The sequence below is a fragment of the Anabrus simplex genome, chromosome 1 (assembly GCF_040414725.1).
Source record: "Anabrus simplex isolate iqAnaSimp1 chromosome 1, ASM4041472v1, whole genome shotgun sequence".
NCBI lineage: Eukaryota > Metazoa > Arthropoda > Insecta > Orthoptera > Tettigoniidae > Anabrus > Anabrus simplex.
In genome coordinates, this window is record NC_090265.1 from 1,581,749,585 (window position 1) to 1,581,771,233 (window position 21,649).

The 21,649-nt window shown below is 40.3% G+C and overlaps 1 protein-coding gene across 2 annotated transcripts in view; it reads right to left on the reverse strand.

Annotated features, from left to right (window-relative positions):
* The window catches only part of LOC136881036 (protein obstructor-E), a 60,828-nt gene that overhangs the window by 6,386 nt on the left and 32,793 nt on the right, over positions 1-21,649 (reverse strand). For both annotated transcript variants that reach the window (XM_067153642.2, XM_067153638.2), the window contains exons 2-4: positions 17,509-17,727; positions 15,016-15,210; positions 1,611-1,818 (exon numbers count right to left, since the gene is read on the reverse strand). In XM_067153642.2, the coding sequence (XP_067009743.1) occupies positions 1,611-1,818; positions 15,016-15,210; positions 17,509-17,727 (622 nt within the window). The remainder of the gene's footprint in view (positions 1-1,610; positions 1,819-15,015; positions 15,211-17,508; positions 17,728-21,649) is intronic.

Sequence of the window (21,649 nt, forward strand, 5' to 3'; positions counted from 1 at the left end):
AAGTCCCATTGGTCACTTGCCTCCACGACTCGATTGGTCAGTCACTGTAAATCTTGTGGGCTTTCTGCCACCAACAAAGTGTCACCTGCAAATCTTAAGTCATGGATTGTTTTTCCATTAATACTACCATACTACAAACAGTAAGCGATACTTATTCCTATTCTTATTGTTGTAAATATTCTTCAGACACTGATTGTTCATGATTACATGAAGTAGCCTACAACTCGTGCTGTTGTATTGTAACGGCACACTGTTATAGTTCATATCGAGTCTTGAGATGAGTAGGAATGCTACTGTGTTTACTTCCGTTCGTCATATACCTGCCACTGACCTGTCAGTCAGTCTGTCTCTGCAGCCCCCTTTCACGTATCCCTTTCGCAGAGTACAGAGAAAGAATGCGGTGAGTAGGCCTAAGTGAAGTAGGAAGAGGCCGACTCATGTTTATGGAATTCGCGGTACGAGGGAAAATGTCTGCAGTTCTAACCCAGCGGACTTCTCCTGGCGCACGAATAGTAAAGATGTGGCAACTAGCTGATGAACCCACTGCCACACTGGGGCGAAATGCTGTTTATTTCACAACTGAAAGTGCCCAAGTCCGCCTCTGTGGTGTAGTAGTTCGTGTGAATAACTGCCACCCCAGAAGACCCTGATTCAATTGCCGGCTCTGCCACGAAATTTGAAACGTGGTACGAGGACTAGAACGGGGTCCGCTCAGCCTCAGGAGGCTCGATTCCCACCTCAGCCATCCTCGAAGTTGTTTTCCGTGGTTTCCCACTTTTCCTCCAGGAAAATGCCGAGATGGTAACTAATTTAAGGCCACGGCCGGTTCCTTCCCTCCTCCTTGTCTATCCATGTCCAATCTTCCCATCCCCACACAAGGCCCCTATTCAGAAAAGCAGATGAAGCTGCCTGGGCGAGGTATTGGTCCTCCTTCCCAGTTGTATCCCTAGCCCGAAGTCCCACGCTCCAGGACACTTTCCTCGAGGCGGTAGAAGTGGGATCCCTCGCTGAGTCCGAGAGAAATGCCAACCCTGGAGGGTAAACGGATTAAAAAAGAAAGAAAGAAAGAAAGAAAGAAAGAAAGAAGAAAGTGCCTAAAGAGCATGAATTTTCTCAAAACTTATTTTATCATAAACTCGGGTTAAACATGATTTTAAAAATTTACATACTTTTTTAAACAAGCACAATTTTTCGAATATAGTCTATTGTAATTTCTAATTAATACGGTAGAAATGTGGACACAGAGGAGTGCGACAGGCTTCGGCAGCCGGAACAATTCCTATCCTCGTCGCTAGAGGGGGGCTTCATGCATTCCATTCCTGACACAGTCGAATGACTGGAAACAGGCTGTGGATTTTCATTTTCAGAAATGTGGGCAGATAGATAAATAGAAAATGATGGTACATGCAGATACTTAGCTAGATAGATAGTCAAATTTGGTATTCAAGGAAGATATAGATAATATATCTCGTAAAGTGCATGATAGAAAATAACAATTAGTATTATTAATACTTATTATTACTTAGTTTTGTTTTTAATTGTAAAAAATCAATAAAAATAATTGTAAATGAAAAACGTTTGTGAGGAAAGTTTTCCGTGCTGGTACTCACCACTTGGGCACGAGGTCAGGCTCCTCGCAGGTCAGAGTGCTCTCATCGAAGACCTTGCCGTCTCCACAGCTGATGAGGCGAGGGTAGTTATTGACACACGTGATGAGACGACCGCAGTCTCCGGGGATGGCGAAGCGAGGGTAGGGCCAGAACTTGGCGTTCACTGTGTTGGAAGGCACCTTGCTGGGGCACTTGAAGCCGATAACAGCTAGGAACATAGCAGAATACCACAGTCAGACAGAGAACTCCCAAGAAATCTCATACATTTAATATTCTGTGTCATATTATCAAAGAATTAACATACGTACACATCGAACGAGTTCGGGGAACGGTACAGATCGTGTAATTCTAAGTCTGTATTCGTGGGAGATGGTGGGTTCGAGCCCTACTGAGCAGCCATGGAGATATCTCTCCGTAGTTGGCAATTTACACAACAGCAAACGCCGGAATTGATCCTTAACATAGACTATCCTAATGTTCTTCCAAAAATCAGGGCAATTAATTAATCAATTACGTAATTATTTTGGAGTATATTTGCTTATTAAAATGGTGAATTTTGGTCAGTTTTTTATGCAGATACTAGAATATCCGTCGGTATTATTTTCTATGTTTTATCATATTCACACCGGGTAAATGCTGGAGATGAACACGCCCTTAGCCTAATGCCTATTCATAACGTTATCCAAGAGGTTGATTCGGAAGAGATCACAATTCTACTATATGCGAGTGATATGATTCTACTGTTAAAAATCAAACTGGATTTACAAGGAGGATTGGACAGGTTGCAAATATGGTCATATAAGAATGGAAGAATGGATTAGAAATTAATACAAGCTAACCAAAAATTATGAAATTTATGCTTGGAGGGAAGCATATCAAAACCAGATATTTTCTCTTGCTGCAATGACAGACTGGAATTGGTGAAATCCTATAAGTTCTTGGGAATAACTTTACAAGTAACAGGGAAGACCTTTTGCAAGTATATAGAAGAAGGTTGTATAGATGTGGTCAACTCAATGTTTTATATAAAGGAAATTGAGAACAGCTTTGCGCCTTTTTTTTTTATTAAGATAGCACCAATTTTACACTATGCAATGAGTAAGATATGGATGTACCTTGAAGAGGCCGGAGCCAGTTAAAGCTGAATACTTTTAACGAGCCTGTTGTCTATCAAGAAGAGCATTGACCCGGCGTGGATATCGAATGGATGACACCTACTTCTTTATTAGGGAACTAGCACAGATCAGCAGCCTAGAACATACAGCAGTATATGAATCTCACGTCAGAGAAACAGACAAGAAAGCAACGAGCTCTTCTTAACTACCGTCTTGAGATCGACCGAATAGAAGGGGTCTAATTTTGCAATGCAGCACGTGTTCACCAGGACTGTGCTCCACGGGTTCCATTACAAGATCTGTGGCCAAGGAGGATTTTACCAAGCATCGTATCAGTGCTATTGCAATCTCTGCATGACAAATTTCGTTTCAAGGACCCACAAAATGTGAGACGTCACATCGGGATCCTGATTTATGTTTGGCATTGCTTACTGTGGAATCACAGAATTCACCGATAGATATTAGGTCATGTTTCATTTTTGGAACCAAACTTTATTCCAAAGGTAGATCACGCCACCGAGGAGATACTCCATTCTGCCGGGAATTTTGCGAAGTCTTAAACCTCGCATAACGCTGGGACCAGTCTATAATGGTCGCATCTTACTTGAGCATCTTCAAATACTTCTGCGCCAAACCAGGATCGATTCTTTTACCTTGGGATTTACATCCGAGATTTTAAGACTGAAACGATGTCGCAGTAAAATTTGAGTAAACAACATCTTTTGAACTACATTTATTGAAAGAAAGTGATCCGACGCAATTTACTGTATGGCTTTTAGTGCCGGGAATGTAGTTGGACATATTTGGCTCGCCAGATGTAGGCCTTTATTCAAGGCCAAGCTACGTTTTTGTTCCTTGGCTAAAATGGACATCACGGTGTTTTACAGATTCTGGAATAAAGCACATTATCAGACTGGTTCCGTAAATAGCTCTTCACGATTCAATTATTTATTTATTTATTTATTTATTTACTTATTTATTTATTTATTTATTTACCGTATGGCTTTTAGTGCCGGGAGTGTCCGACGACACATTTGACTCGCCTGATGCAGATCTTTCCATTTGTCTCCCATGGGCGACATGCACGTCAGGATGTGGGATGATGGTGATAATAACGAAGTAGGAAGAGGGTAATATCCGATATTGACACATTGTCTACTCCCGTCAAATAACACCAAGGGGACTGGTCAAGGATTAACGTCTCCATCCGACGTACGAATCACCATCAAGAGCGTCAATTGACTTCACTCCATACGAACACTGTGGAGAGGTTTGGAATTGAATTGAGGCTTTTGGCACGCAATATACTGATCATAAATTGTATAATTATTACGACCTCCCTCCCTGCCGGCCAACATTCTTATAGTGATTCACTTTCCCCCATTGAACGGACTCGAACTGGCTAACCACGATATCACACCATATGACCTTGACACCCTGACGATCATGGTCACCAGGCGGGCTTCTTCACGATGATCCTTGTCAACAACAACACGAATATTGCCGCTAAAAGTCGAGATCAAGTTACTGCCAAGCAGCCCTCACCTTCACCACAAGAAATGTATTATGCAACACTCTTAACATCATACGTAGTTTATTTGTTAACATGTGACCTTTCGAAGATTCATTACTGTTCCTTTTATGGACGTAGTTTAAGAATATTTCGCTTCACCTGCTACTGCTACTTTTCGGGGCTGTTGCGTCATGTTTTTTCTTCTCCAGTTACTACTAAGACTATTACTATAAAATACTTGGGTCACTCATCTGTGAGCTTGCATTCAGGAGATTGTGGGTTAGAATCCCACTGTCGGCAGTCCTGAAGATGATTTTCCCTGGTTTCCCATTTTCACAAGAGTAAAATGCCAGGGGTGTGCCTTAATTAAGGCCACGAACGCTACCTCCCCGATCCTAGGCCTTTCTCATCCTTCCGTACGTGAAAACGTTCGATGCCTTGGTGCGACTTTAAACCAAGAGAAAAAAACCTTCAAGGACTATTTAAGCTACAAGCGGTCTTAACAGACGCCAGGTTGTCGGAATTTTGTCTCACAATATTTCTTTAACTCGCTAGAACCCAACGATGTGTACACGTCGCAATTAAACACCATTAAATATCATTGGCCTCAGTTGGAATCGAACCCGCTATCTTGGAAATATAACAACTAACCACCTAACCCACTGAGGTTATCTTCTTTATGACCTTTATAGATGTTTTTGGGGTCAGCACTTGATGTTCATTTGGTCTAGATTTGGTCTAGTTTTACGGTTGGAAGTCCTTCCTGACCCGAAACCTAAGTGGAGAGACGTATTCAGTAATGTGTTTTCTGTAGATCGGTATGTTGTATGTAGGTGAAGAGATGTTTACCCACACCTTAAGTAAGAGTAATAATTAGCAATATGCATTTAAGGTCTCCATCCCTACCAAGAATAGAATCTGGGGCCTACTGAACAATTTAGCCAAGCAACCGGACAATTACGGCACTGATTTTCTCAATATGATTTACCTGTTAAGATTCCTCACTTCCTTGTTTATTTACTACCCTTCCCAATTAATTTCAAAAAGTCCGGCTCCATGGCTAAATGGTTAGCGTGCTGGCCTTTGGTCATAGGAGTCCCGGGTTCGATTCTCAGCAGGGTTGGGAATTTTAACCATAATTGGTTCATTTCGCTGGCCAGGGGGTTGGATGTATGTGTCGTCTTCATCATCATTTCATCCTCATCAGGACACGCAGGTCGCCTACGGGTGTCAAATCGAAAGACCTGCATCTGGCGAGCCGAACGTGTCCTCGGACACTCCCGGCACAAAAAGCCATACACCATTTCATTTCATTTCATTTCAATTTCAAAAAAAATTAATAATATGTGCAGTTTACCTCATTTGATGTTAAAATATATGGACAGTTAATATTGTCCTAGCAACATTCTCTAGAGAAAATTACCATTGAAAATTCTAATGGCGGAACTATTGTAAACGGTATCTTCTTGTAGCACACACTAATCTTTTAAAAGTCGCTTCTTGAGATACATTGGTTGTTCAACGTTGTTGTACTCATGTTGTTCTAGTTGTTGTTGGGTAATACCCAATTTTTTAACTTTACTTTAAAATTTGTAATGTTAAGCCAGTAGTAAGTTCAACCTATAGTATTGTAAGCTATAGTATTAAGCACTGGGAAATACTTAAGTTTTGTGTGAATTTATATATGATGATGATGGATTTAGAATTTCAAACTTAAACTAGAAGTATTTCTTGTAATACGTTTTTTCCAGGGATTTGCTTGGTTTAATGTTGTAGATGTTGTTTTTGTTGGGCAGTTATTATTTAAGCTAGTAGTAAGCTCAACCTATAGTACTGTAAGTCGTAGTGGTAAGCACTGGAAATAATTAAGTTGTGTATGAAATTTTATACGATGATGCTGGATTTAGAATGTTTAACTAGTCGTATTTCTTGAAATATTTTCTTTCTATGTAATTACTTGTTGTACCGTTGTTGTTGTTGTTGTTGTTGTTGTTGTTGTTGTTGTTGTTGTTGTTGGGTAATTACGTTAACTTTACTTTATTATTACACTACTGTGAGTGACCATTGCTACCGGGATATTTCCCATTTGCGATGTATTTGTTAATAATACTAATAAAATACAACATCAGTGTGCTTATTAGACCAAGGTTATTCTACTCATTCTAAAATAATTGGAAAAAAATCGTGTTGATTGATTTAATGATTCGTAAGCTGAGGTTCCTCAACAGTAGTGTTATTTTATTTCATTGCTTCATAATATTATATATTGTATGTACATTTTAATTTTTTTAATCCAACAATTACTTTTCAATTTAGTTTTATTCGGCCATCCTAATTAACACACTGACCGACACATGCAAGCTGTCATTATGCCACTTTACCAACGTTTCCACGTTCATCCGCAGAGAATAGATGAGAAATCCGTTTAACTAGGAGGCAAGAAAATGACGGAATCGAAACCGTTACTTCGCCTACAGGCCTTCCTGACCTATAAGGACACGCATTTAACTCTTGGAGACCTACAAGCACATCACACACCAGCACTAGGTATTTGTCATTTTCTCTTCGGCTCTGGTACGTAAATAGAACTCTTCTAATCACGTCCAGTATATTGCTCTGGCATAAATATATTTAAAGTTATGCTCCTGATTAATTTCTTGATCGAATTCGAGAATATTTTAGTGCAGTAATTTTGTGAGATATAGGCTATGTATTTTGTTGTTTTTCAACTTTAACAGTTACACATCACCGCGATTATCACCGTGCATAATATTGATAAATGACAGATATATTTTGAAATGATTTTTGGCCTATGGTTTTGGACGGTGACTACATACTTAAAGCATAGTCTGCAGTCAGAACAATCAAACATTTCTAACTGGAAAACGCTCAAAATACTGTCTGCATTGGTGACTGTCATGAAATGAAGCACTAAAGAAACACTAACATGACATGACTAGCACGGCTTTATTTCCATGAGTTGTCATATATCCACCAAACACAACACATTATGAGCAAATTTGACACACTAGAAGTATGGACGACAATGTGCACGAATTTTGCTCAAGATACACGGATCAGTTATTGGACAGATTGGGTGGCAACGCGTGTTAACGCGGTACGGATATAGAGCCATGTTCTGCATTCGGGAGATAATGGCTTTGAAACGCATTGACGGCTGTTCTATGAATGGTTTTCTGTGGTTTCCCATTTTCACTTCCATGCAAATGCGGGGGCAGTTCTTATTCATTGGCTATAAACTGATTAATTCCACCTTCTTACCCAATTTCATTCACTATCATTCATTTCATTTTCATCAACTCCTCAATAGAGGTTAGCGACACGAAGGGCATCTGGCCGTAGAAACATGTCATATATAATTTTATCACACCTCATCCCCGACTCCGTACCAGGAGAGTGGACTAAGAGGTAGACATACATACAAAATTGTCGTTGTAATATCGTAGTCCGACTCATTGTCTGAGTGGTCAGCGTTGAGGCCTTCGGTTCCCGGCCGTATCGGGGATTTTAATCGCCTCTTACTAATTCTTCTGGCTCAGGGACTGGGTGTTTGTGTTTGTCCCAACACTTTCCTCTTCATATTCATACAACATACTACACTACCAACTATCACGGAAATACACAATAGTGATTACATCTCTCCATATAGCGTTCGCGTCAGGAAGGGCATCCGGCCGTAAATCGAGGCCAAATTCACATCTGCGACACAGTTCGCACCCGCGACCCCACAGGTGTGGTAAATCGGTAGAAAATGAAGAGGAATAATCAGAAGAAGAAGGAGGAGGAGAAGAAGAAGAAGCAGTCATTGTAATACCGTAAGTAGAATTTCAAACGAATAACTTATTATAAACTAACAGTGATCTGTGATGTGGGTTCCTGCAGTCATTGTGTAGATGGGACACCAATGACTGGACTAAGATGGAGCTGACATTCAGTTAGTTCGGTCGCTGTCCGAAGGGGCTTGAGGGGAGAAGGGCGTGAAGCTAAAGAGACGACAGTGATATTTAACTCGATCAAAGTAACAGGAAATATTTTTTATCACTTATACTCCAGGAATGCCTTGGCAGATGCAGATTTTTTGGCATTTACTTCCTGATACAGACTAGATACATACTTAGCTTCCATTGCAGTCTTACTGTCTGTGACAGTATGGAAGCTACAGAGTTTTGGGAGAACAGAACTAGTGTTCTAGATGTTAAGAAGGGTATTACTCATAGTCATATTTCAGTAACACTTTCTAACTCAGTCAAGAAAGCAATGATAAATTAACTTACTTTTCTTCAATCAAAATCAATCAATACTGATCTGAATTTAGGGCAGTCGCTCAGGTGGCAGATACCCTATCTGTAGTTTTCCTAGCCTTTCCTCACATGATTTCAAAGAAATTGGAAATTTATTGAACATCTCCCTTGGTAAGTTATACCAATCCCTAACTCCCCTTCCTATAAATGAATATTTGCCTCAATTTGTCTTCTTGAATTCCAACTTTATCTTCATATTGTGATCTTTCCTACTTTTAAAGACGCCACTCAAACGTATTCGTCAACTAATGTCATTCCACGCCATGTCTCCTCTGACAGCTCGGAACATACCACTTAGTCGATCAGCTCGTCTTCCCAGCCCAAATGTTGCAACATTTCTGTAACGCTACTCTCTTGTCGGAAATCACCCAGAACAAATCGAGCTGCTTTTCTTTGGATTTTTTTCCAGTTCTTAAATCAACTAATCCCGGTGAGGGTCCCATACACTGGAACCATACTCTAGTTGGGGTCTTACCAGAGACTTGTATGCCATCTCCTTTACATCCTTACTACAACCCCTAAACATCCTCTTAACCATGTGCAGAGATCTGTACCCTTTATTTACAATCCCATTTATCCTATTACTCCCCATTATAAAGAAGCCATCCGCTCTTGCATTTTCATTCGGTTATGGTAATTCAGAATGCAACCAGCCTTCATACTCTTCACTTCATAGACAGCCATACTTCTGGATTACTCTGTGATGTAAGTTTTCCATCTATCATTGTTAACTTCTAAGGGTAAAGGCCACTTGATGGCTATATTATTGCAGTTATTCATACTTGGTGTCGAGAAATGTAGAGCTTAAACATGCAATGCTCTCTCATGGGTTATCAGTTCCATAGAAAGTTGATTCAACGACCGAGAACTTCCCGCATTCTTAATAAATTTATTTATCCTTGGTCATCGTTTTTTATTTTGTAAGCTGTGGCCTATTTATTGTATGCAGGTAAGTGTGTTTTAGAGAAGAGTAACGATTGTTGCATCAGATTCAAATGCGTCGCTACAATAGGGTAGGAAAGTTCCAACAGTTAATACTGCATTACTTATGAAGTGCAGTTATCGCCGGAGCTGCATGCCATATCCAGTCTTCACACGGAATTAGAACGACAGGGCGTGTCCATTGCCGAGTGGTCGCTGGTTAGCAATCAAGGCGTACAGCTCTGGGCAGGGCACATGCTGATCTGTATGGAGGACAGCAGGTAAGGAGAAAGTTTCCAAGGTTCAAATATTTGGTAGATTGCAACCTACTGAAGGGGACTGGCTTCGTTATCTCTTCTCTAGGCAATACTTGAGGAGAGCATGATCCTTCGTTTAGATACACGAAATTCAAATCAAGCGAGTTGGCTGCCCGGTTCAAGCCGTGTCGCTGTTAGCTTGAATTCAGGAGATGGGGCACTTTACATGATATCTCAAATTTACACCAGGCAAATACTGGTGCTTTAACTTTATTAAGGTAACAAATAGTGAACTTGCATTCGTGAAACAGTGGCTTAGAACCCCACCATCATCAACCCTGAAAATAATTTTACGTGGTTTTCACTTTTACTCCACAAAAAATACCAGTGCTGTGGCTTAAGGTGACGACTGCTACCTACCAAGTACTAGCCCTTTCCGATGCGGCGGTTGCCAAAAACCTTCCTTTATTAATGCGACGTGAAACAGTTGGCCAATCCAAATACCGATATAATCAAGAGCACTTTGCTCCTCCAGATTTTAATTCAGTGATGGTACCCAATATGACACCTGTCTCTTGCTCACTGAACATCATGTCCGGAATAATACGGCATTTCAAGTCCCATAGCACTTATCTTAACGGTAAACCACAATAAGTATACACTATTACAGATCATACAGTAGCACAGCTTATTATCAGACAATTTCTACACTTGTAAGTTCAATGGTCTGAAGACCTAAACAAAGATTGCACAAATTTCTCATACGAATTAACCAACTCATGACGTTGGAGGTATCGTGTGACTATACTAACATAAATTTCCACATTGATATTTGAATGGCTAAGAAGGAAGCTAGTGAATAGATGGTCAAGACATATGTGTGGAGCAAATTCCTCTACGGATGTGAGAGTTGGACACTAGGCGTGAGAGAAAAAGAGTCAAAGCTTTAGAGTTATGGTGTTATAGAAGAATGTTGAGGATACTCTGCATTACTGAGAAGATTACGCGAGACGCCATACTGGTCAAAGTACAGGAGGAAGAGAAGGAACGTCTGGATTGAACATGCAACCAGGGATATGCGTCTACAAGCCAATTTCTAGGAGGGTGCTATAGTGGGAAGAAATTTTAGGGGAAGGGCATGTCTTAATTACGTTGGACAACTAGTGAAGAGCTGGGCTGGCAATTTTACATGGAGGTGAAGAGAATGGCGTAAGACATGGGTTAATGGAGAAATGGTGCCAACCAACCTCACGGCTGACAACTTTATAAACAGAAGAATAAGTAGGTTCTTTTTTTTTTTTTGCTTTACGTCGCACAGACACAGATAGGTCTTATGGCGACGATGGGACAGGGAAGGGCTACAGTGGGAGGGAAGCGGCCGTGGCCTTAATTAAGGTACAGCCCCAGCATTTGCCTGGTGTGAAAATGGGAAACCACGGAAAACCATTTTCAGGGCTGCCGACGGTGGGGTTTGAACCTACCATCTCCCGAATACTGGATACTGGCCGCACTTAAGCGACTGCAGCTATCGAGCTCGGTAGAGAGACTAAGGAGAGATGCCATGTGAATCATCATAAAGAAATTCCTATCATTGTCTGAAATGAGACCACGCACCGCAGCAGTCTGTCAAGAGCACTATCTTCCTGCTGAGCTCAGTTGATGTTTACACTGTTCTTTGGAAACAGTTGAGTAGTGCAGGATTCCAATCTTTCGTCATGTATGAATTAGAGACGCAAGTCGATTGCAGCTAGAGGATTGCATCGGTTGTGAATGATGTAATTCTTGATTTGCGAGGAATTTTGTTCGTTTGTGTTGAGGAAATACGTAGCATCTCATCTCTCGTTAACTTCCCCGGCCATCCACAGGGAATACTTCAGAAGTTAGGATTATTACTCATACAGACAAAATATCTCACACATATAAAATGAAACATGTAAGTCAACATTGTTGCTTCAACAAAATTGCGTTCAAAGATTACACTTAATTCAGGATGTATAAATCGCTACCCACACAGATATTTCATGATTTGGATTGAATCTATCCTAACTAGGTATATCCGAGATCGAGATAGTACTTACCGGATGCTAATAACCTTATTGTTAGTAGCTTCCATGTCGAGAATACAACTCTTATCTTAAAATGCAATGTACATATTTATCCAAATTTGACAGCAGTCCATAAAAGACACAGAAAGGGACTTTCTAGATCGTTTGATAAATGTAACTTCACTGTCATCTACAGTTCCTACAGTTCAGAATAATACATTTTACATTTACAACTTTGGGTGTACCGAGATTGTGTATTGTTAATTAGTGACCGCAAAATATCTTGCAAATAAGACCAAATTCAGGTATGTCTTAATGAAACAGGTGAATTCACGATATTTGCAGTGATATAAACAATGTATGTCGTAGAAATCCCGTGTAACACTTGTACTGGTGTATGGCAGCGACAGTTCAGCTATTATAAAATAATGTAGAAACATTGTCATTGAAAGAAGTATTTAAGGAAGATAACGAGGGGATTGATGCGTGGAGAGCACAGTATAACCATGAATTAAGTTGGAACATCACATTAGAAAACAAGATGAAGATGTATGTAGGAAGTTACTACTGCAGAAGCCGGAAGATACTTGACGAGTTGGAAGATCTAAACTGAGGCTGTTGTAATCCGTGGAGGAAGATGAGAAACTGATTGACGCAACAAATGGAGAAATAAGACACAAGATCATGATAACTGAGATTCTAACAAGGCAAGGCTCATAGTGGATTGAACTGCCAGAGGAGGATGAAGAATGAGTTTTCATACACTTTACGTAAAATACATTTCATCTGACAGAAATAATTTAGAGTATCTGACAGTAAATGAGTTTCATCGATCGAGTCCGACTCGTTGGCTGAATGGTGTACTGGCCTTCGGTTCAGAGGTTCCCGGGTTCGATTCCCGGCCGGGTCGGGGATTTTAACCTTAATTGGTTAATTCCAACGGCACGGGGGCTGGATGTTTGTGTTGTCTTCATCATCATTTCATCCTCATCACGACGCGCAGGTCGCCTACGGGAGTCAAATAGAAAGACCTGCACCTGGCGAGCCGAACCCGCCCTGGGATATCCCGGCACTAAAAGCCATACGACATTTCATTTACATCGATCGAAGGGTAATGCTGATTTTTAAAGCAGACATTTCAAATGCTACATCATATAGTCTTCCAAATAATGTATATTTACACATTACTCAGTCCACCTGTATTTAATAACATTTTTCTATTTGGGTAATTTGGAAAATGTGGAAGAAAAGTAGTCCTAGAGCATAGGCTGGCAAAGAGAGCGCCCCACTCCTTGAGCTAACGGCATGATCGCGGGAAGAGTTAACTTAAAATAGTTTGAGCTGTAATGACTAGATGGCGATATGCGGGGTCAAGGCGCAAGTAAAGCCACACGAATGCACCTGGCTGAGTGCAATACAGTCGTACAGTTCACAGTCAAAGGAGTACTTACTTACCATATGTCAAAATAATTAATTCCATTCCTTACGCATAACCTAATGAAATAAATGTAAATAAACGTATTTACTTAGCATAAGGCGTTTGCATGCAAAATAACTTGTTTTGATCCTCACCTAATCTAATACACAGAATAGAATGTGACATTAGGCACCCCAAAAAATCTGTTAATCTGTTTAGACACGCACCCGTTTCACTAGTTGTAACAGAGAGCCGTGCAAGCAGCTCCTAGCCTGCACCTTCCGTCAGAGCGCATACTCTGCTCTTTTACTTGCCTGAGCTGGAGCGCCGAATTGTGCCCACCTTTCTCCTAGAGCGAATCCAACACTTCTCTCTGCTTAGGAAATATCGTTGAAAACCTTGCGTATCCGCGAGGAAAATAACGGGGAACTATTTCACGCTGCATTTCCGTTATATGCCTTTTTTAAATCAAAGAAATGGCAACTGAATGTTCAAATATTGCAGATCGAACCAGTTTTCGAGTGACTTCATTTATCAAGGTTTATGCGGTTAATTAGCCTTTTAGAAGGCGATTGGTGAGGATTTTTCATTTAGAATGTGAAGAGATATGTCCAGACTTCAGCAAGTTTTCGAGAAAAGAAGATTAACATTTCTCATTCACTTATAATTCCATGCTACAAAAATGTTCGATGCAGTCATACATTTCTTTGAGCCAATACTGAAAATTTAAGTTGCTAATATAATCTCAGATTCAGTTCTTGGTAAAGAGAATAGCTTTCAAGGAACTTAGCAAAAGACGTTGACTCATTAACATTTTGTACTGTAGAGTACTTAATATTGTCTCACTGTTTACTGCCTCATTTCCTTAAATATTAGTTTTAACAACAATTCTATAATTAACCATTTAAATTCTCATTATTTTCAGTGGGAAAAATTAGTTTTAACCAACCATTTCTGTAGTCTGAATTATTATTATTATTCTTTCTTAAAAACGATTCATCAAATCCTGAAATTTCCCTGTACCTACTTTCCAAATAAGCTCCTAAAATGTCCAAAATTATTTCAAATTAATTTTATAAATCGTATATTAATTTTAATCATCCACGTTTTGTGGCCCACTTGGTTGCACATTAGACTTCCTGCCCCAAGGTTTCAAGGTTAACTACAGCTTATGCGGAGAAACCTAGATTTGTTGACACCTTAAATAATTACTTAGATGCTAGACATAATGTCTCTTAATATCATCCACGTACATTAAATATATAAGAAATAATAATAATAATAATAATAAATGGGGTGTGGCCATTTGACACCTGTTAGGCGACCTGCGCGTCGTGATGAGGAGGAAATGATTCCCAGGGTAATGAACTACTTATGGTTAAAATTCCCTAGCCTGCCAGGAATCGAACCCGGCACCCCTGTGACCAAAGGCCAGCACGGTAACCATTTAGATGGAACCGGATAAGCTCGTGTCTTCATCCCGAGGTGGTGCAGTTCTTTTCAGGCACACCCCCATTGGAGGTGAGCTGCATGTACCATTTCAACCACACACCATTCCTCCTGCCATTTTTAAATTTCTGGCAGTACTGGGAATCGAACCCGGGCCCCCGAGGACGGCAGCTAACAACACTAACCGTTACGCTACAGAGGCGGATATAATATCATGAATAATGCTAATATCCCAGATGGCATCTACAGTATTCACAACTGATGAAAATGTATTTTCCCATGTCTTTCTCCCTGTTCATTTTCATCTAAATGATATTTATTTTCACTTAAAACAGTTCACGGACAAAGTGGTGGAAGTGAACTTACCTTCAGGGTTGCAGATCTCTAGAAGCTGGTCGGGCCAGTTGCAGCTGTGAGTGCGGTCGTCGTAGACAAGACCAGGCTCACATGGTGTTTGGTGTGGCACTCCGAAGGCGCACTTCACGTAGGTGGTGCTGCAGGACGCGCTGTCGGGGTAGATACCGAACTGGTACAGACAGCCAGGGGTGCTCACTGGGGTAACTGCAACAGGCGAGCATTAACTTTCCAATACAACGACCATAAGCATGAAGAACAGTGTTATATTCCATGAAGTACGTAGAATAGGAAATATGAAATTAGATCAGGTAGACTATTTCATATACTGGGTCATCCAATTATCTTGGAACCGGAGTGGCGGCTGGGCTAGAAGGAGGAAGCCTACGAGGACTACCGATTCTCCCCTTGTCTCGCAACGCAGTTTCGTGTTTCTCTGAGAGCAACAGCTGTGTACAAAGTGAAGGGAGAATAAATGGAAAATAATAATAATAATAATAATAATAATAATAATAATAATAATAATAATAATAATAATAATAGGCCTAATTATTGTACTCCTCATCCAGCGTTTATTTACGATTCGTATGTGTGTCTGCTATGCCTTCGCTGGCAGGACCTATTCTTTACAGTACACTATGTCTTCTGGTATAGGCTAGAGCAATTTTGTTACTTTCATAAATCTGTCTCTGTCTTATCCTTGGCTTTGACAATATGAAAGTGACTGAGGTATGAGCGATGCTAGTAACGCCAATCATTATGCAGCCAGTCCCTGCTATGAATGGTGTGAAAATGTTGCTCATAGGGTCGGTTGGTGTACGCATTTCAGTGGGGTTGGCAGACTGATATGTAATAGCAACTCTGGCTCGGTGAGGAAAGCAACGGGAAACTACCTCACTCCTCATTTCCCTAGTACGCCTCTTCAGTGATGCCTAAGCCATCTATGACAGCTGATGGCAGAGCTGACGGACTGAACATACATGTGTGTCTGTTAAGTCATCAGCCCAGAGGCTGGTTGGATCCTCAGATAGCACCACCAAAGGCTATGCAGTTATAGGAAAACCACAAAAACCTATGGCAGAGCCCAAATGTGGCGTACTAGGCAAGATGAGGAGTGAGGTAGTTTGCCATTGCTTTCCTCACTGGACCAGAAGGTGCCACTGCAGGACGACTGATCCTATGAGCAACACCTTTCATGACACTTGGACACTATTTGTGCTCCAAATTTCATTACTCAGCACCATTCATACCCCAGCAGCATCCATATTGTCACAGCCATTGATGAGACTGGGACTTCGGTGAAAGCTACAGTTTGCTCTGGCCTGTGCCAAGAGATGGATACCAAAATACTGCATCCATCAAGATATGGCAACAAGCACACAATTCGTATATCCGTACGAAATCCGTTGTGCTGTTAGTTTATTTCAAGATAAATTCCCAAGTGTTGGAATTAACAAATTTCATGAAACGGGAAATATTTATGATAAGAGGGGAAGAAGACGACGTACAGACTTTGCGCAAGACTAAAAATTCTCATATTATCTCTTAGCCGCCCTTCTTCTTAGCAAACAGGAATTTCTTACAGTTCCGTACAAAGGGATCTGGAGTTAGATAAGTTAAAACCCTATAAATGTACAGTGATGCAAGAACAAGTGGGTGATACTGTGTGTAGGATTAGATTTCCTGAATGGATTTTGAAGAAAGTGCACGATGGAGAAATTGATCCCAACATCATTCTCAGACTACGCGTGGTTTCGCTTTCATGGCAACGGACATTTTCAAAACAGCCGCTACTGGAGTGCCGCGAATCCTCATCTGCTCCATGAGGAACCTCTTTATGACGAGTAATTTATATTCCATTTATAATGTATGATAATTGTTCCTGATTTGAACTTTTGGATATAAAAGTTAAAGGAAATGACTCAATATGATGAAATGGGCTTTTTAGTCGGTTAGCATGTGACAAATGTTCAATTTTCGCACCCGGATGAAAAAGACACCTATATCAGATGATGTACAAATCTAACCTTATTTTTTTTAATTTATCACTCGATTTACGTTTAAGTTTCATATCAGTATTATAACAATCGATATGTTTTACATAACTTGTGTTGTTACATACTTTTAAAATTGATCATCTTTCCAATTTATTTCAAAAATTTTCACATATTGACAAATGAGAAAAGAAATGAAGAGAAAAATGGTGCCATGGAAACAATATCAGTCAGAACACATTTTGTTTAATTTTTAGAACTCGATTTAATCAATCATTTATAATGATTTATTGTTAATGATTTCAGATCTCTATGTTGTAAAAAAGAAAGTTATGCTGTGTTAGAAAAAAGTTCCGGTTTAATCCGTTCTAATGTAAGAATTTAATTTCTATTCTCGGAAACTATTTAGGGAAACAAATTGTAAAGGGAACAGAAACATTAGTCATGTCCTGAAGGACAGAGCTTATTTCACAGTCACCAGTACTCACATAGCTATAAGAAATGAACTCACGGTCGGCCTTCCTGGGTCCACAGTCGACAGCCCAGTTGTAGTTACAGTGGTTGTGCACGGCGCCCTTGCCGTCGTAGAGCAGACCATTCTCACACTGCTCCAGCGTCACGGTGCCATTCGTGCACAGGAAGAAGTGGTCGCACAGATCGGGGTGAGGGTAGGTCTGTACACCAATGGGCTCGGGGCAGGCTGGTACGTGGAGCAGCACGCCAGCGTTCACTGTAACACAACACAGGAAAATTACAAGTGGAAACACATCGACAACTAGGAAAACTAAATCAGGTGACTTCTTCTCAACTATCAAGAGAATCGAAATACATTACCACGACGTTCTTCTACAGAAATATGTAAGAAAAAAACGATGGAACGTCGATACAACATGAAAGTCCCTGGAAGAGTTGGAATGTAAAGGCTTCCTCTATTTTTCACTTCGGCTCTAAGTAGAATAAAGTGATTGGTTCTAGGTACAGCTATATTTGTGCCCCAGAATTCACTTAGTACTCTTTTCAGGTATAGATTGAGTGAAATGTAGCGCCATTAGCCTCTCCAGGTCCGACTCGTTGGCTGAATGGTCAGCGTACTGGCCTTCGGTTCAGAGGGTGCCGGGTTCGATTCCCGGCCGGGTCGGGGATTTTAACCTTCATTGGTTAATTCCAATGGCTCGGGGGCTGGGTGTTTGTGCCGTCCCCAACATCCCTGCAACTCACACACCACACATAACACTATCCTCGACCACAATAACACGCAGTTACCTACACATGGCAGATGCCGCCCACCCTCATCGGAGGGTCTGCCTAACACGGGCTGCACTCGGCTAGAAATAGCCACACGAAATTATTATAATTATTATTAGCCTCTCCAGAAGTGCAAGTCTAGTTTCTAAATTTCTAAGCATACTGCCTGGGAATCAACCCCACGTCCTTCCGAGTGAATCGATCATATGTTGCCTCCTTGACATGCAGCCCCTACAACAATTTACATCCTACAAATACTGTAAACAATCGTCGTATAGTGATGTTAGACGCACAATGGTTATTCCTAAGCGTTTCGGATACGGACGAACACAGTTTTTAGATTCTAAATAATCCGAAAAAGATACCACACATTGATTATACAGTTGCATGAGTGGAATGCTTCAAAATGTGGGAATGGAGTTTTGAAATATTACAGTACACTGAAATGAAAACACTCCATTGAGATCTTCCGTTATCATGGAATAAGATTAGCAAATATTTTCAACAGCTGATGCTATATTGAAACTTCATGTTCTTCAGGTTTTCCAGAGCAGAGTTCACTTCAAGCTTTCCAGAGCCAGAGTTCAGAAACGTTAAGTTCCCAAAATGAAACATAAATATCCTTGATTTTCGAGTATATATATCCCGCTTATCTTATTCCTGTAAATTGTACCAACCTGAAATATTAGAAATAAAGCTTCCATTTACTTTACACTAATATACAGTACGTTTCCGAAATGGGAAATGAAGAATATGTCGTTCCGTAGAAATGAATGACTTGATGTTCCCATTCAGGTCTGATATCTTCTCTACAGGTAGTAAAACTACATTTCTTCATAAAATTGGGCCTCAAAGGGGTAACATCCATCAAAAGATTTAAAACAATGATTGAATTTTTGATACATTCATATTCATGTATTAGTCCCATTTAAAGGTGTCATTGTCTATTCTAACCAAAATACACTGCTAATTTACCCATTCAACCGACAATATGGGAATTGCTTGTCCTACCGCATGTTCGGCCACGTAATTAGTAATGTATTCATTATTTTACTATTTGCAATCACCATATATGACACTATGTTAGCAAAAGCATTAATAAAGAAGTTGATGAACACGTACAGGCAATATGAAAGTAATGAACTGAGGTAAGGTATTAGAATAATATAAAAATTACTGCGTGTGCTGTAAAGGGTACAGAGATTGAGATGGTGCTGTTGGTAATGGTTATGACGAGATAACCATCCTCTGTTAATAATCGTACGAGAAAGAGGAGGATTTTTTACACTTCAAAGAATGGAGGTTCCGGCAAGATAGATAGAGAGAGAGAGAGGAAGAGAGGCCATGAAACACGTGGAAATGAAAGACTCCCTAGGCTTGGTAAGGCTAATACGCCTTGGAGTCAGAAGAGAATAAGAGTTTATAAGGAGATCGCAAAGGAAATACGAAAGTGAAGAGACCGATACTAGTCAGTGAAAAGGAATTAATCATTTAGGGGCCTTAAGGTTACAAGTCAATTCTCCTAAGTCAAGAGCCCCTGGGAATGTGTGAGTTTCAATGCTTTAAATATATGTAGTAATGACGAGGGATGATGAAGACATGAAGATATTAAATTCCATTTAATGAATTAAAACAGGGTTAGTTGACCGTACTGTTAGAAGCGCGCAGCTGTGAGCTTGCATCCGGGAGAGAGTGGGTTCGAACCCCACTGTCGGCAGCCTTGAAGATGGTGTTCCGTGCTTTCCCATTTTCACACCAGGCATATGCTGGTTCTGTACCTCAATTAAGGCCACAGCCGCTTCCTTCCCACTCCTAGACGTTTCCTATCCTATCATAAGACATATCTGTGTCGGTGCGACATAAAACAACTTGTAAAAAAAATTAAAATCCTAGAACCCGCAGAATTTCCCCATTAAGCCGCACAGTAATGTTATCACTGGAAGCATAGTGAGGCAACGTTTTACCTCGGCACTTGGTGGGGTAGAGGGGTTAGCTCTACGCCCGGCCGCCTGTGCCCCCAGAAATTAACTCATTTTTTGTATAGGATGAGTGAAACTCAGGGCCATATGCACCTCCGGAAGTGGAAATATCGTTTCTTAAATGTTTTCGACTTCCTGACAGGGAATCGAAGCCACGATCTTCCGGGGAAACCGAGAACGCCTTTCCCGCATCGGCCTAGCAGCCTCTCTTCCAGTATGATGAGTAACATTTAAAGAAAAATGAATTTTCTAGCTTGGGACATTTTCTCGATTGCAGTATTTGATGTTTGAATGTAATGCGATTGTTTCATTAGTCTGTTGTGCCTAATGAAAAAGAAACATAGCTGAGAATTTTTGCTCTAAAAATATTTAGGACTTTCTGGGTTAAGTTTTTAGGTAGCGAATCTTCATTGTGAGGGAAATTTAGAAATACTCTCGGAGGCATAAAGCAAAAGAAAAGTATTTCCTAGCTTCATTTTTAACCTGAGAGTTTCTTACCTCATCTTCTTAAGAGACGCAGCAGTTCTTCATAAAACAGTTTATAGAAACAGAAAGAAAAATGAACCCATCCGATGCGGTAGAGTGACCCTTGAGATGAAGTCATGCAGAAACTTCTTGGTTGAATAAACAGTATTTCACAACACAAAACAGGTTTTCGCTATTCTAAGGCTCCGTTTAGGAGGACCTAGCCTTAGTACAACATTATACATCTGGATATCTATGTAATTATTTCCCTAAATTAACATATGCAGCTTTAAAGTTTCATTAAGCAAGAATGACAGCGTTGTTAATGCAATAGCTGCTGTAACACTCATCATAAGAAGAATAAATTGTGATTCTTGATATGAATATTTAATTCTAGGTTATGCAAATAAAATTTCCATTTAAATAATCCTCAACAATGAATATGAGCAACTTTCTCTGACCTAATATTCTTGGTAGCAAGTGTATGAAACCAGATCAGGGATACTGATAATGTGGTTTGCATTTTGTGGAGAGTACATTCATAATCCATTTAAAGAAATAATTCTTCATTCCTGGATTTTCAAAGTAGGTTAATTAGACACTACACCAAAAATGTATGTACTTGTAAGAAGGTATGTTAGAGGAAAATAAGGTGTAACATAACAGCACATTCGTCTTCAAGTGCGTCTCTATAAGTTAAAAGACCGTACGCGTAATATGGGGTGCACTGATGCCAGATCTACTGCACATACGAAGTTGTGCAAAGCCAGAAGGTGGCTGCGCGGTTTGGGTCACGTATTTATTAGCTTGCATTTGGGATATAGTGAGTTTGAAGCCTGCTGGTGGAAGCCCTGAATACGGTTTTCCGTGGTGGGGCTGGACCTTAATCAAGGCAACGATCGCCTCCTTCCCACTCCTAAACGTAAGACCTATCTGTGTCGTGTGACGTAAAGCAGAATTGTA